Source organism: Myotis yumanensis, unplaced genomic scaffold (assembly GCF_028538775.1).
Source record: "Myotis yumanensis isolate MYYU_CA2020_CCGP unplaced genomic scaffold, mMyoYum1.0.hap1 SCAF_2, whole genome shotgun sequence".
Taxonomy (NCBI): domain Eukaryota; kingdom Metazoa; phylum Chordata; class Mammalia; order Chiroptera; family Vespertilionidae; genus Myotis; species Myotis yumanensis.
The window spans coordinates 115,671,958-115,694,175 of NW_027223753.1; the positions used below are offsets into that span (position 1 = coordinate 115,671,958).

General features: G+C 41.0%; 1 protein-coding gene and 1 pseudogene across 5 annotated transcripts in view; both read right to left on the reverse strand.

Annotated features, from left to right (window-relative positions):
- USP25 (ubiquitin specific peptidase 25) overlaps positions 1-21,961 on the reverse strand; it is a 187,006-nt gene extending 165,045 nt beyond the window's left edge. For 3 of the 5 annotated variants that reach the window (XM_070405987.1, XM_070405988.1, XM_070405986.1), the window contains exon 1: positions 21,785-21,961. In XM_070405987.1, coding sequence (XP_070262088.1) covers positions 21,785-21,829 — 45 coding nt within the window. In that variant the 5' untranslated portion in view covers positions 21,830-21,961. The remainder of the gene's footprint in view (positions 1-21,784) is intronic. The other 2 variants (XM_070405989.1, XM_070405990.1) reach the window with 2 other exon arrangements.
- On the reverse strand, positions 12,464-14,287 carry LOC139002060 (U2 small nuclear ribonucleoprotein auxiliary factor 35 kDa subunit-related protein 2 pseudogene; annotated as a pseudogene).
- Positions 21,962-22,218: the final 257 nt, after the last annotated feature.

Below are 22,218 nucleotides of genomic sequence, written 5' to 3' on the forward strand. Positions count from 1 at the left end.
GGGGCTGAGGGCTGCTTTCAGGCTGGCGGTTGTTGACTGAAGCTCCCAACCGCTCCTTTTTTTCTTTTTTTTTTTTTTTAATTCTGGGCCAGCTTTAGCTCTGGCTCTAGCTCTGAGGCTTCCGCTGCTGGTTTGTTTGCTTTCTATAATCGAAACAATGTATAACTCCAGCTCTGAGATCCCGGCCTATATTTGTTAGAATGTTTCAAACTGCCAGCTCAGAGGCCGGCAGCGCAGGTGGGGAACGTTGGAGTCTGAAGTCACTGGAGCAAGCAAGCCTCATGTTCGCTTCCAGCTGCCTGGCTGCCGGCCACCATCTTGGCTGACAGTTAATTTGCATAAGGATATGCTGATTAGCCAATGGGAAGGGTAGGGGTCGTACGCTAATTACCATGTTTCTCTTTTATTAGTGTAGATACAATGACTCCATTTTACTCACTAATGCATTCCTGGTAACTGGTACAGTGTCTGGCATGGGACAGCACTCAATGAGTATTGATTGAAAATTGAACATAGCAGAGTCTGCAGAGGTGAACCAGAGTAAGTCAGGTCACAAGGCCTGATCTTACCCACAGGAAAGAGGTACTAGCTAATTATTGGAGATGGGAATAACAAGCATACATAAATCAGGCCCACTTACTAATAAGCAACCTTTCCACCCTCTCCTACATTCTACCTAGAATTTCATAGGCTTCATTTCATAGTTCTGCTCCTGTCAATCCTGCTTCAAGTTAAGCAAACAATATATATAGTATTGTTGAAATTCCCAATTACAAATAATCTATGTAGTAATCCCATGAATGATTGGGGTATCTTGTATTTTCCACTGCCACAGGCTCAAGGCTTATCTTAATCATTTTGGGTTAACAGCATTTTAGCACTAAGTTAATTGCATACCTCTGTGTGTGTATAAATCTGAAGGCATGCTTTTTTATTCTTCACTATTTACATTTAAGCTTAGAAATGTCAGAAATTCTGATTTTAAAAAGTCTTTTCCTTTTTATAGAACCCTAGAGTAACAATCTTAAGCTTTCATGTAATTAAAAAATATAGGGATGAGATACTTTATGGGGAATAAGTAGCAAAGAGCAATGAATATAGTTGGTCCTCAACAAATGTTTGTTTCCACTGTTCCTCACCTCAGACTTCATATTCCTATTTTTCACCCAACCCTTCAACCAATCTAACATCTGCATCATGGCCATGCCAATGGAATCCCCCATCCCTATTAATTAGCAGATAAAAGAAATGCATCAGAAGTAGAAACTCTAAATGTGCTTTTCTCAAAAATATTGTTAGATAGCACTATAAGTTATATTCATACAGAATTAAACACATTTCCAGGCCAAATAAGAGCTCAACAACATGAAAAGTGGTTTCTATGGGAACGTGCTTTTTGAGTTCCGAAAACCCAATTTGCAAAATCTTTTGGAACCGTGTGTTTTTTAAATTAGAATGCTTTTATTTGACTCTTTACTTTTTATTGAAGTTACTGGAGTGACATTGGTTATTAAAATTACATAGGATTCAGGTATACAATTCTATAATACATCATCTATATCAGTGGTTCCCAAACTTATTTGGCCTACCGCCCCCTTAATTGGGAATTTCAACAATACTATATATATTGTTTGCTTAACTTGAAGCAGGATTGACAGGAGCAGAACTATGAAATGAAGCCTATGAAATATTACTCAGTGCCCCCTGGAAATTAATTTTTTTAAAAAATTTTACAATTAAACAGAAAGATATATGTATTAATGTTTCTACCTTTTTCGTAAAATATAGTAAAGAAAGGTGTAAATTAGAAACATTGAAGTTTGAAATCATGAAACTATTTATTGAACTTAGAATAGAAAGGTAATACAAAAAAAGTTAAAACAAATGCACCTGTGGCCATCACCGCCCCCCTGGATCGCTGCAGCGCCCACCAGGGGGCGGCAGCGCCCACTTTGGGAATCACTGATCTATATATTGTATTGTGTGTTCACCACCCCAAGTCAAGTCTCCTTCCATAACCATTTATCCCCCTTTACCCTCTCCTACCTCCATCCACCCTCCTTTCCCTCTAGAAATCACCATACTATTATCTGTGTCCAAGAGTCTTTTTTTTTTTCTTTGCTTAGAGTGCTATATTCTGGAAAACATGTAGTTAAACAAAACTTTTGTGAATCAAATCATATCCTTAAACTATGATCTCTCAGTTTAAATATGTACTTAATTTGTTTTTATGCTAATAATCAGACTGATTCCTAATATATTTCTCTCATTTAATTACTTATGCATCTTTAGTTTCCTTACTTAAATTTTCATATTTAACTTGCAAGTCATTGAAAATCCCTTAAAAAGCAAAATAAACATGCTCTAAGTAGAACTTTCAAACTGAATACTATATAATTCCTAGAGTCTATATGTATCACAAACAATTCCCCAAAACCAATACAGTTTTCGGTTATACTAAGCACACACACATAAGACACCCTACTGGCTACTGGAAACTCCTCCATTCACCTATATAATGTAGGTTTAATAAAGCATATGCTCTATACCACTTTCTTCCAGGATCCGTAAAAGAGCAATTTGCAGAAGTGTCCCAGCCTCCAGCACTGCACCGCTCACATCCAGTAGACTTCAATCATAACCTTCCTTCATTCCCAGCCAGTCATCTGTTGCTAGTCAATATTTCTTTGTATCAAACTTTCCCTGTTCAAATTATTGTGTGGTTTGTTTCCTAACTGGACCCTTATTGGTTCAACTTCTTTAAATACAATTTTTATATCCTAACAATATATTAATAACATGTTAGTATTTTTTAAGAAAATTGTCTCAAAAACAACTAGGAAGGAAAAAATTAACTATGTATGCTAAACTGAGAACTTATTAGAAATATGTTAAGGCACCAGAGATTTCATTACATAGGCATGATTGATCAAATTATTGGCCACTGGTGACTGGACTCAATCTCCAGTCCCTCTCTCCTCCCTGGACTAGGAAGTGGGCTGAAAGTCTCACCTCTAATCATAGTGGTTGGTTTTGTGAGGTACAGCCCCCAACATGAACCTACCTAGTCCCCCAACTAGGAGTTATCTCATTAGCATACAAAAGACTAAATATTTATTTTTTATTATACCACATCTAGCCACATAACAGAAGGCACCAAAATGATTTGTCCTTGTTCATGGACTTCCTTATCTAGGATGGTACCATCAATCTGGCTACTAGTCTTCAATATCAGTTCATTTCAACCATTACTCCCTGCTCTATGAGGTCTTTCCTATTCTTAGATCTTCTAATTGGTCATACCAGTACAGCCTAAAAACATTACACTTAACTTTTAATATCATATATACATCTCTGGCTCCCAACACCACCAAACTATAAGCTTTCTGTGTATTAGTTATTTCTCAATATGCTTAAAATAAAGAAAGAATAAACAAGTGTATGAGTATGACAATGAAAGATGACTGGATATTTAAGCAGAAACAGGTAATTAAAAACCTGAACTGAGAATTTATATGAGGGTGTAAATTTAGTTTAAATATACAAACTTGGTAGTAAAGAATACACATAACTGAGAAAATACGTGATCTTTCAAAGATAGAGATCGCAAATAGCAGAAAATCAAAAGACTAAGCCTTGGAAATTCCAAGTTAAGAAGTAGAAACATAGCATACGGTATCAGCCGTCAAATTTTAACATGCTGTATCACCCAAATGTAAACAGTTTAAATATATGTACTGAAAGTTCAACACAGCAAAACCTGACAAGCTCAAAGAAATCTTGCCCAATACCCAGGCCTACTTTCTGCTGTCTTCTTATTCCCAAATCCTCAATGTCTTTGTGTTTGTAATATGTATTCAAATGCTAAATATTTTGGCAGCACACTTGAAAGGTTTTAAACCTTCACTATGACATTCAACAATCCTGAGGGAGGTAGCAATAACTACAACAGTTATTACTCCAGTATCATAATGCTGTCTCATGGTGTCTGCAAAAGCAGTTATCACACTGCACAGCAGTGTTTCACCCTCCTGATTGCCCCAGACATTAAGATATCTTCACAAGGTAAAGTACTTACAAGTTCTAATAAATAAAATTTACTTGGCATTAACTTAAAAGTAAGCTACAATTGTAACTTCTTTTTCACAGCAAATGTACCCCACTCTACACAAATCACATAATCTATTCTGTTCAACATTCTATTTGAGAGGCACTGCAATAATTACATTTCACTGAATTTCAGAAAAAAAATGTTTTAAACTATGGTCAAATTTGAAGGTACATCTGTGAAAACATTACAACAAGAAGGCTGAGAACACCACTCTTAAGACACTAGCTATTAACTGAGCACCAGGGTCACAGATGTAATGTACATGACAGCAGCAATAAAATCTACTCCCAGATGTTAATAACATATTACAAGAATATCCTGATACACATACATGAATTACACTGGCTGAAGTTGCAAGTTAGCTTCTATAAAACACAACCATTGTCAAGTTAAGTTAACCTTGTTACTATAAATGATACTAATTTTATAGTTTGGGTTACATCTAAGTTATTAGTTGGTTTTGGGGTTTAGTGCATAAGAGCTATACAATAGAACATAATAAACTTATACTTAGTTTACATTTATGTAAGTTTCATAAACTATAATAAAAAGTACTTTAATCAAGGGCAAGTCGCTCAGACCTATTTTCCTTTAAAAAGTTCCAATTCATATAGTCATCAGAAGTACTAACAGGGAAGAGAAACTTTTCAACAGAGTTGCTGGTTCTTCAAAGGGGAAACCGAATTTGAACACATACTCAAACAATATGCAAAACTCAAGTACAAGTAAAATGAGACTTAAACACTGAAGGTAAAACTAGAGAAACACTTGAGGGGGATAAAAGAATAAAGGGAACATTACATATGAGACTAAATTGAAATGAACTTTTATTTATAAAAGGACACAATAAAGGGAGTAAAAAGATATTCTAAAAATGGAAAAAGATTGAGAAAAGATGTAAGTGGAAAAAAAGTGTTATAAAATTATAAAGAACTCCTTCAAATAAAAAAGGGACAAAGCAACCCCACCCCCAAAAAACAAGAGAAACAAATATGAATGTCACAGAAAAAAAACCAATGCTCCATAAATATATAAAAAGATAACTAGTTTGTCAACAGTAGAATGATTAAGTTCTGCCATATACAGAAGTATAACTGAACTGCAACAATAAGGTTCATTAATTTCACATAAACCTTGACTCTTATACCTTGGAGCACACAAAAATAAACTCCACATAGATAATAGACCTAAATGTAGAAGTTTTTCTAAAAAAACATTTCAGACAAAAATATAGGAAAAAAATTTTGTGGACAAGGTTTAAAAATATTAGGTTAAAGCACATTATTAAAAGGAAAAAAATGGCATAATGAACTTTACCAATGTTAAAATACTTTGACTTCACAGAAATTTACAAGAAAATGAAATAAAAATAAGCTACATACTGAGAGAAAAAATCCTATATAATAAAAGCCTAATATGCTAAGTGTCCAGTCGTCCAGTTGGGCGTTCAACCGTTCAAAGCATAATATGCTAATTATATGCTAAGGCTGCTCAACTGTTCGCTATGACGTGCAGTGACCACCAGAGGACAGACAGTAGATTGGTCGACCAGTTGCTATGACGTGCACTGACCATCAGGGGCAGACAGTCGACTGGTTGACCAGTCGCTATGAAATGCACTGACCACCACAGGGCAGATGCTCCAACCAGTAGGTTAGCTTGTTGCTGGGGTCTGGCAGATCGGGACTGAGCGAGACAGGCCGGACAGGCCCTGGAGCCCTCTCGTGGTCCCTCCCCGGCTAGTCAACCTCCCATGTCCCTCCCCAGCCCCAATCGTGCACTGGTGGGGTCCCACGGCCTGGCCTGTGCCTTCTCGCAATCTGGAACTCCTTGAGGGATGCCAGAGAGCCGGTTTCAGCCCAATGGCAGAACAACTGGTTGCTATGATGTGCAGTGACCACCAGGGGGCAGACGCTCAATGTAGGAGCTGCCCCTTGGTGGTCAGTGCGCTCCCACAGGGGGCACGCCGCTCAGCCAGAAGCTGGGCTCATGGCTGGCGAGCGCAGCAGTCGTGGCAGGAGCCTCTCCCCACTCTGTGGCAGCACTAAGGCTGTCTGACTGCCCGCTTAGGCCCGCTCAGGGGGAGCGGGCAGTCAGACATCCCCCGAGGGCTCCCGGACTTCGAGAGGGCACAGGCCAGTCTAAGGAACGCCCCCCCCAAGTGCACAAAATTTGTGCACAGGGCCTCTAGTCTACACTAATAAAAGAGAAACATGGTAATTAGCGTACGACCACTACCCTTCCCATTGGCTAATCAGCATATCCTTATGCAAATTAACTATCAGCCAAGATGGCGGCCGGCAGCCATGCACTGAAGCGAGCAGGGAGGCTTGCTTGCTCCAGTGATGGCGGACTCCAATGTTCCCCGCCTCAGTTGCCGGCCTCTCAGCTGAAACTCTAAGCAACTATGTTGCAAATATAGAAGCTAACCAAAACCCTAGAAACCGGTTTTCAGTCAGCCAGGTTTCAGCCAGCCAGACCGCAACATTGTATCAAATACAGAAGGTAACGGCCAGAAACCTGCTTTCAGCAGTGAGGCCTCAGAGCTAAAGCGGGCCCAGAATAGAAAAAAGAAAAAAACGAGTGGTTGGGAGCTTCAGTCACCCGCCAGCCGGAAAACGGCCCTCAGCCCCTCAGCCAGACTGGCCAGACACCCCAGTGGGCACCCCCACTCTGATCCAGGACACCCTTCAGGGCAAACCAGCCGGGCCCCACCCGTGCACCAGGCCTCTATCCTAAATAGTAAAAGGGTAATATTCCTCCCGGCACCGGATCAGCGGAGCAGCGAGGCTCCCGGCACCCGGATCAGCGTGACAGGGGGCAGCGCCCAAACCCCCTGATCGCCCTGCGGCTCTGTGAGTGACAGGGGGCGGGGCCACAACCTCCCTATCCGCCCTGCTCTGTTTGTGACAGGGGAAGGCGCCCCAACCCCCTGATCAGCCCTGCTCTGTGCCTGATATGGGGGAGCTCCCCGACCCGCTCTGTGTGTGACAGGGGGCGGGGCCACAACCTCCCTATCTGCCCTGCTCTGTTCGTGACAGGGGAAGGTGCCCCAACCCCCTGATCAGCCCTGCTCTGTGCCTGATAGGGGGGAGCTCCCCAATCCCCTGATCGCCCTGCGGCTCTGTGTTTGACAGGGTGCGGTGCACCAACCCCCTGATCTGCCCTGCTCTGTGTGTGACAGGGTACAGCACCGCAACCCCTTCACCCCCCCCCCCCCCCCCCCCCGCCACGGGCCCTGCTCTGTGACAGGGTAGAGCCATAACCTCTCCATTGGCCCTGCCCTGAGTGTGACAGTGGCGGCGCCCCAACCCCCTGATCGGCCCTGCTCTGTTGGTGATAGAGGGCGGCGCCCCAACCCCCCTCCACGGGCCTTGCTCTGTGTGTGACAGGGTAGAGCCATAACCTCCCCATTGGCCCTGCCCTGAGTGTGACAGGGTGCAGTGCCCCAACCCCCTGATCAGCCCTGCTCTGTGCCTGATAGGGGGGAGCTCCCCAATCCCCTGATCGCCCTGCGGCTCTGTGTTTGACAGGGTGCGGTGCACCAACCCCCTGATCTGCCCTGCTCTGTGTGTGACAGGGTACAGCACCGCAACCCCTTCACCCCCCCCCCCCCCCCCCGCCACGGGCCCTGCTCTGTGACAGGGTAGAGCCATAACCTCTCCATTGGCCCTGCCCTGAGTGTGACAGTGGCGGCGCCCCAACCCCCTGATCGGCCCTGCTCTGTTGGTGATAGAGGGCGGCGCCCCAACCCCCCTCCACGGGCCTTGCTCTGTGTGTGACAGGGTAGAGCCATAACCTCCCCATTGGCCCTGCCCTGAGTGTGACAGGGTGCAGTGCCCCAACCCCCGATCCGCCCTGCTCTGTGTATGACAGGGGGCGGTGCCCCAACTCCCCTATCGGCCCTACTCTGTGAGTGACGGGGGGAGCTCCTCAACCCCCTGATCGGCCCTACTCTGTGCATGACAGGGGAGATCTCCTCAACCCCCTGATTGGCCCTGCCTTGTGAGTGACAGGGTACGGAGCCCCAACCCCCCTGATGGGCCCTGTTCTGTGAGTGACAGGGGGCAGCACCCAACCCGATTGGCCCTGCTCTGTGAGTTACAGGGGGCAGCGCCCCAACCCCCTGATGGGCCCTGCTCTGTGCGTGACAGGGGGTGGCGCCGCAACCTCCCCATCGACCCTGCCTTGAATGTGACAGGGGGCGGTGCCCCAACCCCCCAATTGGCTGTACCCTGAGCATGACTGAGGGTGGCATCGCAACCTCCCGATCCGCCCTGCTCTGTGCATGACAGGGGGCGGTGGCCCAACTCCCCAATTGGTCCTGCTCTGAGCCTGACCAGGGGCTGCACCTAGGGATTGGGCGTGCCCTCTGCCACCCAGGAGCAGGCCTAAGCCAGCAGGTCATTATCTCCTGAGGGGTCCCAGACTGCGAGAGGGCACAGGCTGGGCTGGGGGATTCCCCCTCCCCCCCCCCCTCGAGTGCACAAATTTTTGTGCACCAGGCCTCTAGTATATAATAAAAGACATGTTCAGAATATATAAATTCCTACAACTCAATAGCAAGATATAGACTATAGAAGGTAAAAAAATGGCCAGTAAGGAAAGATGGAGGCAGCAGGTTGCCAGTACCTCCCCACCACACCCCCTGCCTGCCTACCACCCCTCCCACAACCCTCCCCCCTTCACTCCCACAGACAGCCTTGAGACCCTAAGACAGAAGGAAGAGGAGAAACAGAGGAACTGGCGGTCAGCCCCTCCTTTTTGCACATTAAACCAGAGAGCTCCACCTGCTCTCCAGGCAGTGCCAGGGGGTAAAAGGTACCTGATACCACCGCATAGCCAAGAATGCATAGAAGGGATCTGCTTCCATCTGAAAACTGCAGACCCCGAGGCTAGAGTTTGCCTGAGCCAATCCCAAGATGGCCAAGAGTAAGCTAATGGCAACACCAAATAATAAGAATGTTCACAGGGTCCTAAGACCGTACCTCCTCATACAGAACTCTATGCACTGAGGTGGCTGCTTTGATCCCAATTTCCAGAGGCCTGAGCCCCCTACCCAGGGAACACCACAGAAATCACACATCTGACCCTAGCCATCTCATATGCTACCTTCATCTATCCAGCCACAGCCACACATGCTCAGATGCACTGGTGCCTTCCCTCTGAGGTCACCACCAAGAAAGGAAATATTGTCAGTTCTGTTAGTTCCACAGGGCTTGGTTTGTTTGTTTTTTGTTTGGCTGGGTTTTTTAAAAATATATTTTTATTGATTTCAGAGAGAAGGGAGAGGGGGAGAGAGAGAGATAGAAACATCAATGATGAGAGAGAATCATTGATGGACTGCCTCCTGCACACACACACCCCCACTGGGAATGGAGCCCACAACCTGGGCATGTGCCCTTGATCAGAATTGAATCTGGGACCCTTCAGTACACAGGCCAACATCCTACCCACTTAGCCAAACCACTTAGGGCAGTTCTACAGTCTTATCACTGACTTGAAGTCCTGGCCCCACCGGAAAAGAAGCCTGGAAGTCAGTTCTGAGAATTTGTATGGTGAAACCTAAAGAGGTACAACAAAAGAGTGTCCACTACCCCAGGAGGCCTGTGCAAAGAGCTGCTTCTTCCCTCCCCAGACTGGGAATTTTAAACCTGAGGCATGGGACTGCTGCTTGCTTCTTTGATCCTCTTCCTCAACCTAGCCCTGCCCCCAAACCTTTCTCTAAGGTCCTATGGGAAGACTTAGGATGTCACTCCTTCAGCTCTGCAGCTAACCAGACCTCACTCCACCCACTTCCAGGCTGAACAACACCAACAAAATCCCAGCAAATATTAAATATTTTCTGTCCCAGTTCAAAACAGGCTGCACTTCTTTCTTGTTCTCACATAGACTAAAAACTATGAGAAAAAAAAAAAGAGAAAATGTCTTTCTCTGCCCTATTTTCTACCTACCAACCACTCAACTCCACAGTTCATCCCACCCACCATCAGTCCTCGAAGCTCTTTCAAAACCAACTACAATGTAAAAGTATTTTGTACCCTGTGAACAAAATATACATCATAAAGATTTCTACTGTGTGTGCAACTGATTACCAAAGAAATTAAATTAATGTTAGTTTGAGGCATGAAATCAGAAAAGGGCTTTTATTCTTCAGCAGTGACCCTTTTCATCATATGTTAGTTTTTTTTAAAATGATGGAAACATTATGCAGTTTCATTTTGCTTTATGAGCATATTAATACTTGCTGCTATAATGTTTTACCTCTAACATCTTTAGCTATTTAGCCATTTTCAGACTTGAAAGAATAGATATAGTTATTGCTGATCCTGTGAGAATATAAATGGATAATATATGAGAAGCACCAGTATTTTAAAATCATCCAAAAAATGGCTAATGAGCACATAAAAATGTTCAAAACTGTGTCACCAAGAAAATACAAATTAATCCAACAATGAGGTAACATAACATACTCATTAAAATGGCTAAAACATACGATGTGTCTATACTAAGTGTTGATGAAAATGTAGACCAACTAGAATTCTCATACATTGCTGATGGGAATGTACAATGGTGGTACAACCATTTTGAATAACCATTTAACAGTATTTTATAACAAATACACCTAAGTATTTGCCCAAGAGAAATGCAAATACAGCTACTCAAAGACCTGCTTACAATGTACATTGTAGCAACATTATTCATAAGAGCCACAAATTAGGAACAACTCAAAGTCCGCCAACAGGTACGTGTTCACACATATTTTGAAATTTAGTCTAAAATATTACTCAGCAATAAAGAAAAACAAACTACTAATACATGCAACATGGCTGAGTATCCAAAACACTTTACTGAGCCAAACTATCAAATGCAACAGCAACAAAAATTTATGATTTCACCTATATGAAGACCTAAAACAGCCACAACTGATCTATAGCAATACAAATCAGATCAATGGTTACCTGGAATAGGGACAGTGGGAATACTGAATCAGAAGGGTGACACGAGGGAATCTTCTAGTGACAGAACTGTCTAAATGCCAGAATTCATCTAATTAAACATGTTTAAATGGGTGGTTTCATTTTATTTTTTGTAAATTATATCACAGGAACATTAACTTCAAAAAGTCAAGATAGCAGCTAGTGGTATATCGAAGTGAGGGACTGTGTGGGTGAGGCACAAAGGAAATTTTGATAATAAGATGATACTCGATTTTATGTCCAGGTAGTACAAATGGTATTATCTTTATTATATTCTTTTAAAGGAGACATAAGGTTTCATATGCTATTTCACACACATTTTTAAAAATTTTCAGAAATGATTTGTACACACACACACACACACACACACACCAAAAGACCTAGCATGACAGAGAAGTGGCTGACGAAGAAGCTACCTCCCCCCACCCCCAGCATGCCTGGAGTGAAAACTTTCACAAAGAGTCATTGGACACAAAAGTAAAAATATATGCAAGCATGAAAATTTAAAATAACAAAATAATCTTTAGTTCTTTAGAAACAGAACCCTTTTTATAACATACTAGAGGCCTGATGCACGAAATTCATGCAAGAGTAGGCCTTCCTTCCCCTGGTTGCCAGCACCAGCTTCCCTCTGGCACCCGGGACCCAGGCTTCCCTCTGGCCCCTGCTTCATCCAGAAGGACGTCCGGAATGACATTTGGTCTAATTAGCATATTATCCTTTTATTATTATAGAAGATGTTTATACAGCTAACACATTTAAATACTTTAGAAGGGCATTAGGTACCAAAGTAGAGAACTGTCCTTTAAAATCAGCAATAAAACATTATCCACTGACATCACTTCTAATCAATCTTTATTAGTGGTCTTACCTAGTACAAGAAAAAATGTAGTTACAGACATAAAAATTGAAAGTAAATTAATAAAACCATCATGACTTATGCATATAATCTTTTACAGACAAAAATTCAAAATTATTGCTAAAAAAGTATTAAACTAGAAAAGCTTAGCAAGGTGGCAGGATATAAGGTTAATGTACAATTCAGTTGCATGTGTACACACCAGTAACAAATAACAAATATATGTATGTTTGTGTGTATAAAATCAGTTTCTTTGGATTTGGAACTATCAACAGTTCTGTCTCTACTACCTGACCTCCTCCCACCCCAACTACTAGACCTAGAAGGGTCTGGGCTCTGGCTGGGCTCTGGCTGGGCTCTGGCTCTGGCTGCCCCACGCCCCCACTCCCTGCGGTGCCTTTTTCTTTCTCTACTTCCTGAACTGTGCCTTTTACGACTTGTGTTGTCTCTGTGAGATTTCTTACCCCGGTGACTACTTCTCCTTTTCCTCTCAGCTTCTCCATTCCTTCTGCAGAAATGGGCCAGACTGGGGCTTCCACTCCTGGGGCCTGTCACAGTTCCCTCCTCTTTAGTTCTTTTTATTTTCTTTTTTAAATTCTTCATTGTTGAAAGTATTACATAAGTCTCCTTTTTTTCCCCCACTGACCTCTCCCTGGCCGCTCCTACCCCCCAGCACGTGCCCTCAACCCCTACAGTCTGTGTCCATTGGTTATGCTTATATGCATGCATACAAATTCTTCGGTTGATCTCTTACCTCCCTCCTCCTCCCACCCTCCCCTGCCTTCCCTCTGAGGTTTGACAGTATGTTCATTGTTTCTATGTCTCTACTTCTATTTTTTTCATCAGTTTACGTTGTTCATTATATTTCACAAATGAGTGAGATCACGTGATACTTATCCTCTCTGAGTTCTTACCAAAGGGAGAACCAAACCCACCAGGAGACAAGTCCCTATTAGCTTCCCAAAATTCATTGTTGGGATTTCTGAACACATGAAGAAAGTTGCAGTGCTTTCCTCTTGGGCATTGCTGTATTTCACATAAACCACAAATTGCCCTTTCCACCGGGTCATGGGACAGAACTTGCACTGAAGCTACCATCCTGCAAACCAAGGTCCTTTAAACAGAGAAAGGGTCACTCTGCTTTCTTCTTCCCATCGGCACTGCACACACATGCTGCCCCTCAGATGCAGTTCCACGCTGCAGTTGACCTGGACCTGGGGCGGGGGAGGAGGAGAGACACATCCTCGAAGAAGTCCAGGCACTGTGGGTGCCCTCCTCCTGCTGCCCTCCTGCTGCCCTCCTGGCCACATGGCTCCACACCAAACACTGTAAACATGCTTCTGATAAGAAGGGTGGGGCTCGGTGTGGAAACTGTTTTTCAGTGAACACCTCTACCTCCAAAACGGCAAGCTCCCGTTTGTTTGTTTGTTTGTTTGTAGAATGGACAGTTAGCTAGATCTTTCTTCATTATTCATCAGTCCGTGTGTGGTTCTGAGTTTTGCCACGTGGCACTATTTCCCAGCTCATTTTCAGCCACCCCAGCACCTTCTCACAGCCTGCACTTTCCCTCTCCTCCTGCAGCTTCTGCTCCTCCTCTTTCTCTTTTCTCTGCTGCTCGGCTCTCTTCCTTTAACTTTCTCTCCTGTTCTTGTTTTTTAGGTGCCTCTTCCTCCTCCTCCTTTATTCTGAATTCTTTTTGTGCCTTCTGCTCCCACAGCAACCACTCGTGTTTTTTTGTTGTTGTTGTTTTTTTTGCCTCTCTCCAACAGCTTCTCTTCTTGTTGTTCAATAAGAGATTCCTCCTTTCCTCCCCCTACTTCTGTCAGAGTCTAGAGTTTCTCCATCGAGCGAGTTCCTGCCCACATTTCTTTAGGTTCTCCTTCCTCAGGGCCACACTGTACTTTTTGCAGCTCATGTCTAGAAGCATCGCCACCAAGTTGCCAGCACCAGCGCCAATAACAAATGTTTTAAAGCACCACATATAATTGTCACCAGAAATTATCAACTACCTAGAACAAATAATGTGTAAGAATTCTACAGTTAAAATTATTAACTGAATAAGAGATACTGAAGACCTAAATAAAAAGGTATATCCTGTTCATAGAGAGACTCAATATCATAAAGATGTCACTAATGCCAAATTGGTCTATGGATTCAAGGAAATTAATAAAAAAGAAAACCTCAAACAAGGGTTTCTCAGAGAACTTTGTATGATTAGTCTAAAAATTTATAAGGAAGAATAAAGCAACATGACACCTTGGAAGAAGAAAAGCAAGCTTACTTTACTAGTACAGAAACTATAATGAAGCTACCGCAGTGAAGACAGGATAGTATTCACAAAATAAATGATGGAACAAAATAACAGGGGAAAAAGAGCATTTCACATAAAGTCTTGTATATGACAGAGATGGCATGCCAGTTCAATGGGAGAGAGCATTTAACTTTTCAATAAAGTAAGATGAACAACAAAAACATCATATATACTAAACATTAAATTGGGTCCCTACCTCATAACAGATATGAAAATTAAGTGCAAATGAAATAAGGTCAAAATGTTGCAAACGTAACTTCAAACACTCTTAATAGAAAATGTGTTATGGGCAGTTAGAGTCTAACTGTTAGACAGACATGAGCATAGCAAGGACAACGGGCCAGTGTACAGAAACTCACCAGGGCAGAAAGCCCTGGATGCCTAACACGGGGCAAAACTGGGAAACAAGAACCTCACACCCAAGATAACCTATCCTCCCCTAGCATATCACTGGTCATGCAGTTTGGACTCTGGATCTTTCATACCGCTGGTCATGAGGCTTAGACCCCTTTACCTTTTCCTCCCTAAAGATAACATCTAGGCCTCAGCTGTATTTCAGCTCCAGGCCCAAAATAGCAGCAAAACCAGACAAGTGACTCCATGACTGCCTCAGGACCAGCTGCATTGAATAATGACCCTGTGAAAGAACATGCCTGGAAAGCTTATGAATATTCTATTAAGACCCTCGCCTGAAAGCTCCCCTAAGAGTTCCACCTGCAAAAGAGAGATAAATACACTCAGGATGAAGGACCCAATGTGCGTGCTACCCAGCGCCATTTCCTTCCCCCTTCTCCCCTCTAAGGGACCCCATGAGACTTGCAACCAGGGGAGCAATGGGTAGCGACAGCTAGTCCCAGACTAACCTCCTGAACCTGTCTCCAAGGTCCCCTATTCTCTGACTTCTCAGTGAGCTAATTCAGCCCTGCCTAGGCTCTCCTGTTGCTTCTTCTATGCACCTTCCTTGTTTTGCTGCCATAATCAACCTAATACCCCTTGGCTCGGTGCTGTGTAGCTCTTCCCTTTGGATATCCCCATCTCCTTTTCTTTAAATAAATTCAATTTTTCTTATTCACCATCTGAGATTGTTATTTAGCCTGCCCATGCGACTTTAACCTTTCAAGATGGATGAATATCTTTTAGATATCGAGGTGAGAAAAAAGTTCCTAAATTTAAAACAACTAAAATAAAAAACATATACCTTCAGCAATTCAGAGAGATGGAATGAAAAGGAAATTAAAGGGAGAATGAAAACAGGATTCAAGATGATTACAATCTCTTATGAAAACAAGAGGGGTGGGATAAAGGGGCTTTCATATAGGTTACTTTCAAAGCTCTAGCTTTTGTTTTAAGTATGGATTTGTATGGGCTTATTATTTACAATAATTTCATATAAATGAAATATTTTCATGTACAGCTGATCATGAACTGATGTTTGTGATTAATTCAATTCTATGCACTTCAAAACAAACTTAAATGCACATTTACACAAACCCTCCAAAAATATCTGACCACCTAAGGAGGTAGTAAATAGAAAACTGGCATTATAAAAATAATAATCAGGACAACCAAGCTAAGACGTTATCTCAGCATATAGGACAAAAAGAGAGAAAGAAACTATAAAATAAAATTTGAAGAGAGAGAAATGATATCTAACATGCAAATAATGTAGTTACAGATGGAGAAAACAAGAAACAGAGTAGGAGCAATAATTTTAAAATACATTTTTCCTGCGAAGAACATATAATTTTCAGATCAAAAATCCTAGGCAGGACTGTTAAAAAGACACATACACACACACACACACACACACACGAAACTTAAAAGGTAACATCAAATAGTATTATACTATACAGAAAAAAAATTAGTTAAAAGTAAAAGTAAATACCTAATCTTAAAAAAAACTAATTAACTACTAACATGTAATACAGGTATTTTTTTTCATGTAAGGTATACCTTAAGAAATGTAAAAGGGTATCACTTAGAATTATAATTCTACATTATCCCAATAAAATCAGGAATGTTATAAATAAAAAATATGCTAAAAAGTCTTATCTTATTGATGGTAGAGGAAAGGAAGAAAAACCAATTATTGATTTTTGACATTCAGAAAAATACGTGCTTATTTGGTTTAAAATTAAAAGAGAAAGATTTTCAAATCATTATAGGACATAGAGGCAAGAGTAGGAAAGGTGATACAATGAAGCTTGATCAATACACCAAAACTGAATGGGAAAAATATGGCTAATATATGGAAACTCAAATGACAATGAAATATTAAATTTATTAGTTATCACCAAATATGTAAATGATACACTTTTACTAATGACCAGCAAATACAAACAAATTTGGATTAGATCCATTAAAAATACATAGAGAATTTGATGAAATTACATTAAAAGACATCAACATCTCCCAGGATTTAAGGAATAAAGGGGAAAAAAGTAAATATTCAAATCACACTAGAAGTGTTCATTAATAGACATATACAACTCTATAACTTTCAAAGAATACACATCCTTTTCATATGCTCAGTAAAACCTCACATATACTTAGAGGAACATCTTAATAAATTTCTAAAACCATTACTAATCATGTTTTTTAAACAATGCGTCAAAATTAAAAATCAGTAATTTTTAAAATGCAACATCTTGGAAAGTAAACAAAAAGCAATCTTTTAAGTAATGAAAAAATAAATAAGGTCAAAACCAAAACTAAATCAGATGAAAATCCACAGCCCAAAATGCTTTTTGTTATTAAACATGATTACAAATTCACTAAATGTGAATTCAAGTATAAAATCTACAATAACCACCTGAATGAGTAGGAAGGTGAAATTATTAAAGACAAAAGAAAGGGATCTATCTACATATACATAGATTTAAGAGAAAAGATCAGACTAATATATATGGAAACCTAAATGAAATATAATCTGAATATATAAAAGTCTTAAACTTGAATTGGAAGTAGAAAATCTAAAAGACAATAAAAATTTGGAAAGCTTATTTAAAACTTGCTTTAACAAAATGGTCATCGTGATATTGTTATATTCATCAAAACTCATTTAATACCACCAATTTTGAAGGATTTAACCTAATCCTAAAATAATTCCAAAACCAACAGAAAAAAAACAAAGAGCTTTCTTAATGATTTTATGATCTAACCTTCCATTAGGAGCCCATATGTACAAAAGCAAACTGTGTAAACCAAGCTCATGTAAGAATACAGATACCAAATTCTAGATTAAAATTTAGTACAACAAATTTGGAGGTATCATGACTAAAGGAGATTTTATCAGAAAGCATAATGGCTAAGAGCAGGAGCTATTGAGTCTGCTGACCCTGAGTTTAAACACACAATCATAATGAAATGTTGCTCTAGTTCTTAATTTCTCTACTACTGTTGCCTCAATCACAACATGAAGGGAAAAAAATAGTGCTCATCTAATAAGGTGGTTGGGAAGATTAAATATTACAAAACAAAGTTTAAAAAATTCTTAGCATAATTCCTTAGGTATATAGTACATAATACATCTATGTTATTTATTCCAACATTCTTGACAATAAAATCAGTTGTTGAAGAAGAAAAAAAAGAAACTTGATAGAATCAACATCCTAAATCTGATTGCAATACATTTTAAAAACTTCGAACTGTAAGGAATTTCCATATCATCATAAAATACATAATAGAAACTAACATTAATCCTAGTAGCATTCTGTAATCTTAGCTAAAGCAATAAAATAGTAACTGTCAACATAGAATACTGAAGAAAATCAATCAAATATTTATTAGAACTGATGAGAATTCAAAAAGGAAGCTGGATACAATGTTAGTATACAAATCAAAATTAGGTGAGAAAGAAAAAGATAAGAAGGGAATAAGCAGCTGGATCCTTACCTCTCTACCCAAACCAAGTCTTACCCTAATAACAAGATAAGCAATTATTTAGTACTAAAGAATATTCATTTTATGTCATGTTTACCAGTACAGTGATTTATATAATGTTAACTGTACCTTGAAATGCTGTTTGCATTTTTGTAACTTTAGATGATACCTAAATGAGAAAATACTACATTATTTTATCTAAGAAATTTACCCTGAATCCAGTTTGTATTCTTTCTTAAATTTTGTTTTAAGTCTTAATTTGGTTAATCTGTGACATCCTTCCCACCTAACCCCCATAGTAATTAATTGAAAATTGATTGTTGATCCATAAAATTCCTTCTTCCTCCATTCTCTACTATTTATTCTTTAATCCTCCCTATTTGGAATAAATGCATGCTTATATCCACTAAACACTCAGATATGAAAAAGTTGTCTAATCATATTAACTTTGAGGCTTTAAAAGATGATTCAGAGGCATTTAATGATTTGCCCAAGGTCTTAGAAAGGTGATTTAGATCCTACCCACATCCTACTGTCTTTTCACTACACTGCCTATATTACAACAGATAGTCTGGTTCGAACTTTCATTGTTTCTCAATAATGTTAAATATTGAGGTTCAGTTAGGAAATTAAAATAACTACTGCACTTGCATCCCTTTTAGAAAACACTCACTCTTATTTCATCATCAAATATTTACTCAAACCTACTACATGCAAGGAACTGTTATAAGCCCCACCGTGAAACCAACAGCCAATATGCCTGCCCTTATGAACCTTACATTTTATTCAACCCAGACGGATACATTTAACGTAAATAATATTCAGCTCGCTTCACAACTTGATTTGGTTTCTAGGAAGAAGTCTTCTATTGCTGCCCTAAAGAATCCTCACTTGGACCTAAATCTATGTATCAAATTTTTGAGATCTAAGGATCCTACACTTAGAAAAATATCAAGTATAAAGGCTCAAGATACATGTTGAAGACCAAATGACAGAATTTAACTGTATCTAATCTGCCTCCAACTCCACTTCACCTGTATCATCTACAACTCAGAAAAGTAGCTCTCTGCAGTTGTACCCTATTTCCTAAATATCTGTCGTGGACAAACTTCAGCATCAAGCAACACATCAGAGGAAAAGACAGCTCCTTAAGTTACATTATACAGTGATAAGCTACTCTGTAGGTAAACAAAGAGCTATGAAAGTTTTGTGTTGTGCTGCTTTAAAAAAATTTTTTAAAAGATTATAACCAATTATCCTCTGGATAAAAAAAAAAAAGAATACTGAAAATATCTAATATGTAATAGTATGGTAATAACGAAATTAAACATTGTTTTTTAAACAACACAAATACTATGATGAAAGTATAAAATTATATTGCTCTAACAAAATTGGGAACTGTTCTAATCACCAGAATACAGCTATTTTACATAAAACTCATGTTATACAAGTGCATACACACACAATTTTTTTGAGAGCAGAAAATTGACTAAAATTTTGGTTGTGCAATGTGCACTAAACCACTCTCATTTTACTGATCATTCATAAAGTTTCAAAGAGAAAACAAAAAGTTTCACTTTTGTTTCTTCTAAAGTATGAAGTTCACTTCCTAGTTACTAGCTTGAAGCCCACTTCCTAGTTACTAGTTTGGTGGATTTAAATCTATCAATTTATTTGAGGTAGGTGGTGTAAAGTATTCATACCCATATATTTTTAAAATAGCTCTAATATGTAATAGTATGGTAATAACGAAATTAAACATTGTTTTTTAAACAACACAAATACTATGGTGAAAGCATAAAATTATATTGCTCTAACAAAATTTCCCAAAATCAATGAAATAATCTGACATACACTAAAAATAGCATCATAATTGTAATACTTTAAATTAACTACTACTTTCTTTATGTAAGGAGGGGGGTTCATTAAACTAGGAAATTGAACTTGATGGCCAAGATCACTTTCAGTATTTTGATTCTCAATCCTACAACTTTATGTATAAACCTCTGATCCAGACAGATCTGTATTATCTGATTCTATGTTGAAGTACTTAGGCGAAATCAATTTAACAAACTTTTTGCCATTGTTCAAATTTAAGAGATGTAAAAAATATTAGCTACATTTCCCACTTTGAAATAGGCTCTAATATTCAACATTGAAAAGAATTAACAAAGATGATACCAAACTTATTAAATGTTACTTTGTATATACATCACCTCGAAATCCTACTTAAAGTATTAGCACTTTATCATATAAACATCAAAAACTAAAGTTTAAGATATTAAAAATAGAACCAAGGGGGGATTAGAAGATAAACTGTTCTAAACTCGTATTATTAAATCTAGAATTATTTCACTTTAAATAAACAGCAGGGTGCAGTAACCTTCTACATTTACCAGTAACAGTCAACTATAACACACAAGAGTTACAAGAGAACTTTCCCAAAGGGCCTAAAATAACAATGCACTATCCTTGCTTTCCAAAATTCTTGAGCATCTTCAATTACCTCAAGTACTATCATAAAAATCTAAAAATAATCTCAAAGCAAAAACTTAGCATACTGTGAATATATAAATAGACCATTTTAGGATAGCAGGCCTCATTCTATAACCAAGCACAGGTAGGATAACTATGCCAAAACTACGACAGGGTGGGGCATTCATTACTCTCCCAGATAAACCACACACATCTTTGGCAGCTGCTCACAGTAAAGCAAAGGTATCCCCATAATTCCAACAGGACTAAAGCAATGCTTTTCTTTTACCCAAAATGCTTCTCACACAAATGACCCCCCTAAAAATAATAAAATAAAATAATGCATAGCCAATTACTCTTCAGAATATAGTTCGAGCATGATAGTGCACTTGAGGTTCTGAAAGCAAAATCTAGAATAAAAAGAGCGTCTCTCACTACTGACTATAAAAGAGCTGGAGCTTCACAAACATAGATTTATTTTTTTATTTTCCTTAGGTGACCATCTGAATGTGTGACTGAGGCCAGAGTAAAGAGTGAACCATGGAACAAGGTCAAACTTAGGGGACAAAAGATTCCTGAAATAAACATGGCCAGAAAGGTTTCCTTTCTTAAAGGACAGTTCCTCAGAAAAGGGGACAAAATAAGAAAAAAGAAAAAGAAAAAATAAAGAAACTGGAAGAGGAAAGGGAAACAACCAAATCCTCTAGTTGTGCAGAGAGTCCACCTGGTAAACGTACCTGCCCGCAGGGCAGGCAGGTCAGTCCTGGCGGAGACCCTTTCGCACAACAGCAGGCCCGGAATGTTCCTACCTCCGAAACACCCAGTGTGCTCGGCAGGAATGACGACTGATGGTTTTTTAAAGGAGGATAAGCTTAATTAAGAAGCCACACAGAGGAGTGTAGGAATGTGAGGGTCGCTCTCAGTAAATACCCCGCATCGTGTTACAGGAAAACAACCGGCAAGAAGGAAGTGGACTGCGACCCGCTAACTACACCCCAGCAGCCGGCACTGGGCGCGACGCCCCGAAAGGCCACGGGCAGGGGCAGTGGGTGGCGGAGGGGGAGCCCGGGGCAGCGAGGGCGAGCGGTAACGAGGAAGGGGGTGGGGGGCCGGGGGCCGGGGGCGGGGGCGGGCAGCACGTCGGAAGGAGGCGCGGGCTCGCTCACCTTCTGCGCCGCGCTCTGCTGCAGCACGTTCTGCTCCACGGTCATGGCCCCCGCGGCGCCGGCGGCGACCCAGGCGGCGGCGTCCGGCTCCTCGCACCTCCGCGGGCCCCGGCTGCCACGCTCCGCCGAGCTCCAGGGAAGGGCGCGGACGTCCGGGGACTGCGCCCCCGCCAGCCAGGCGCGAAGGCGATGGCGGCTGGGGTGCGCGGGCACCGCGGGCTGGCGGCGAAGCGCGGACGGCGAGGGCCACGGAGGCGTCTTCACGGCGGGCCGGCCAGCGCGGCCCGGGCCATGGGCGGCGGGCGCGGGCGGGAGGGCGCAGCGAGCCGGGCCGCGTCACGGGCGCGCTCCTTCGCTGGCGCTCTCGGGCCACCGCGGGGAAGGAAGAGGGACCGGAGGGAGCGGCCGGCCGGAATGGCGCTGTCCTCCGCCCG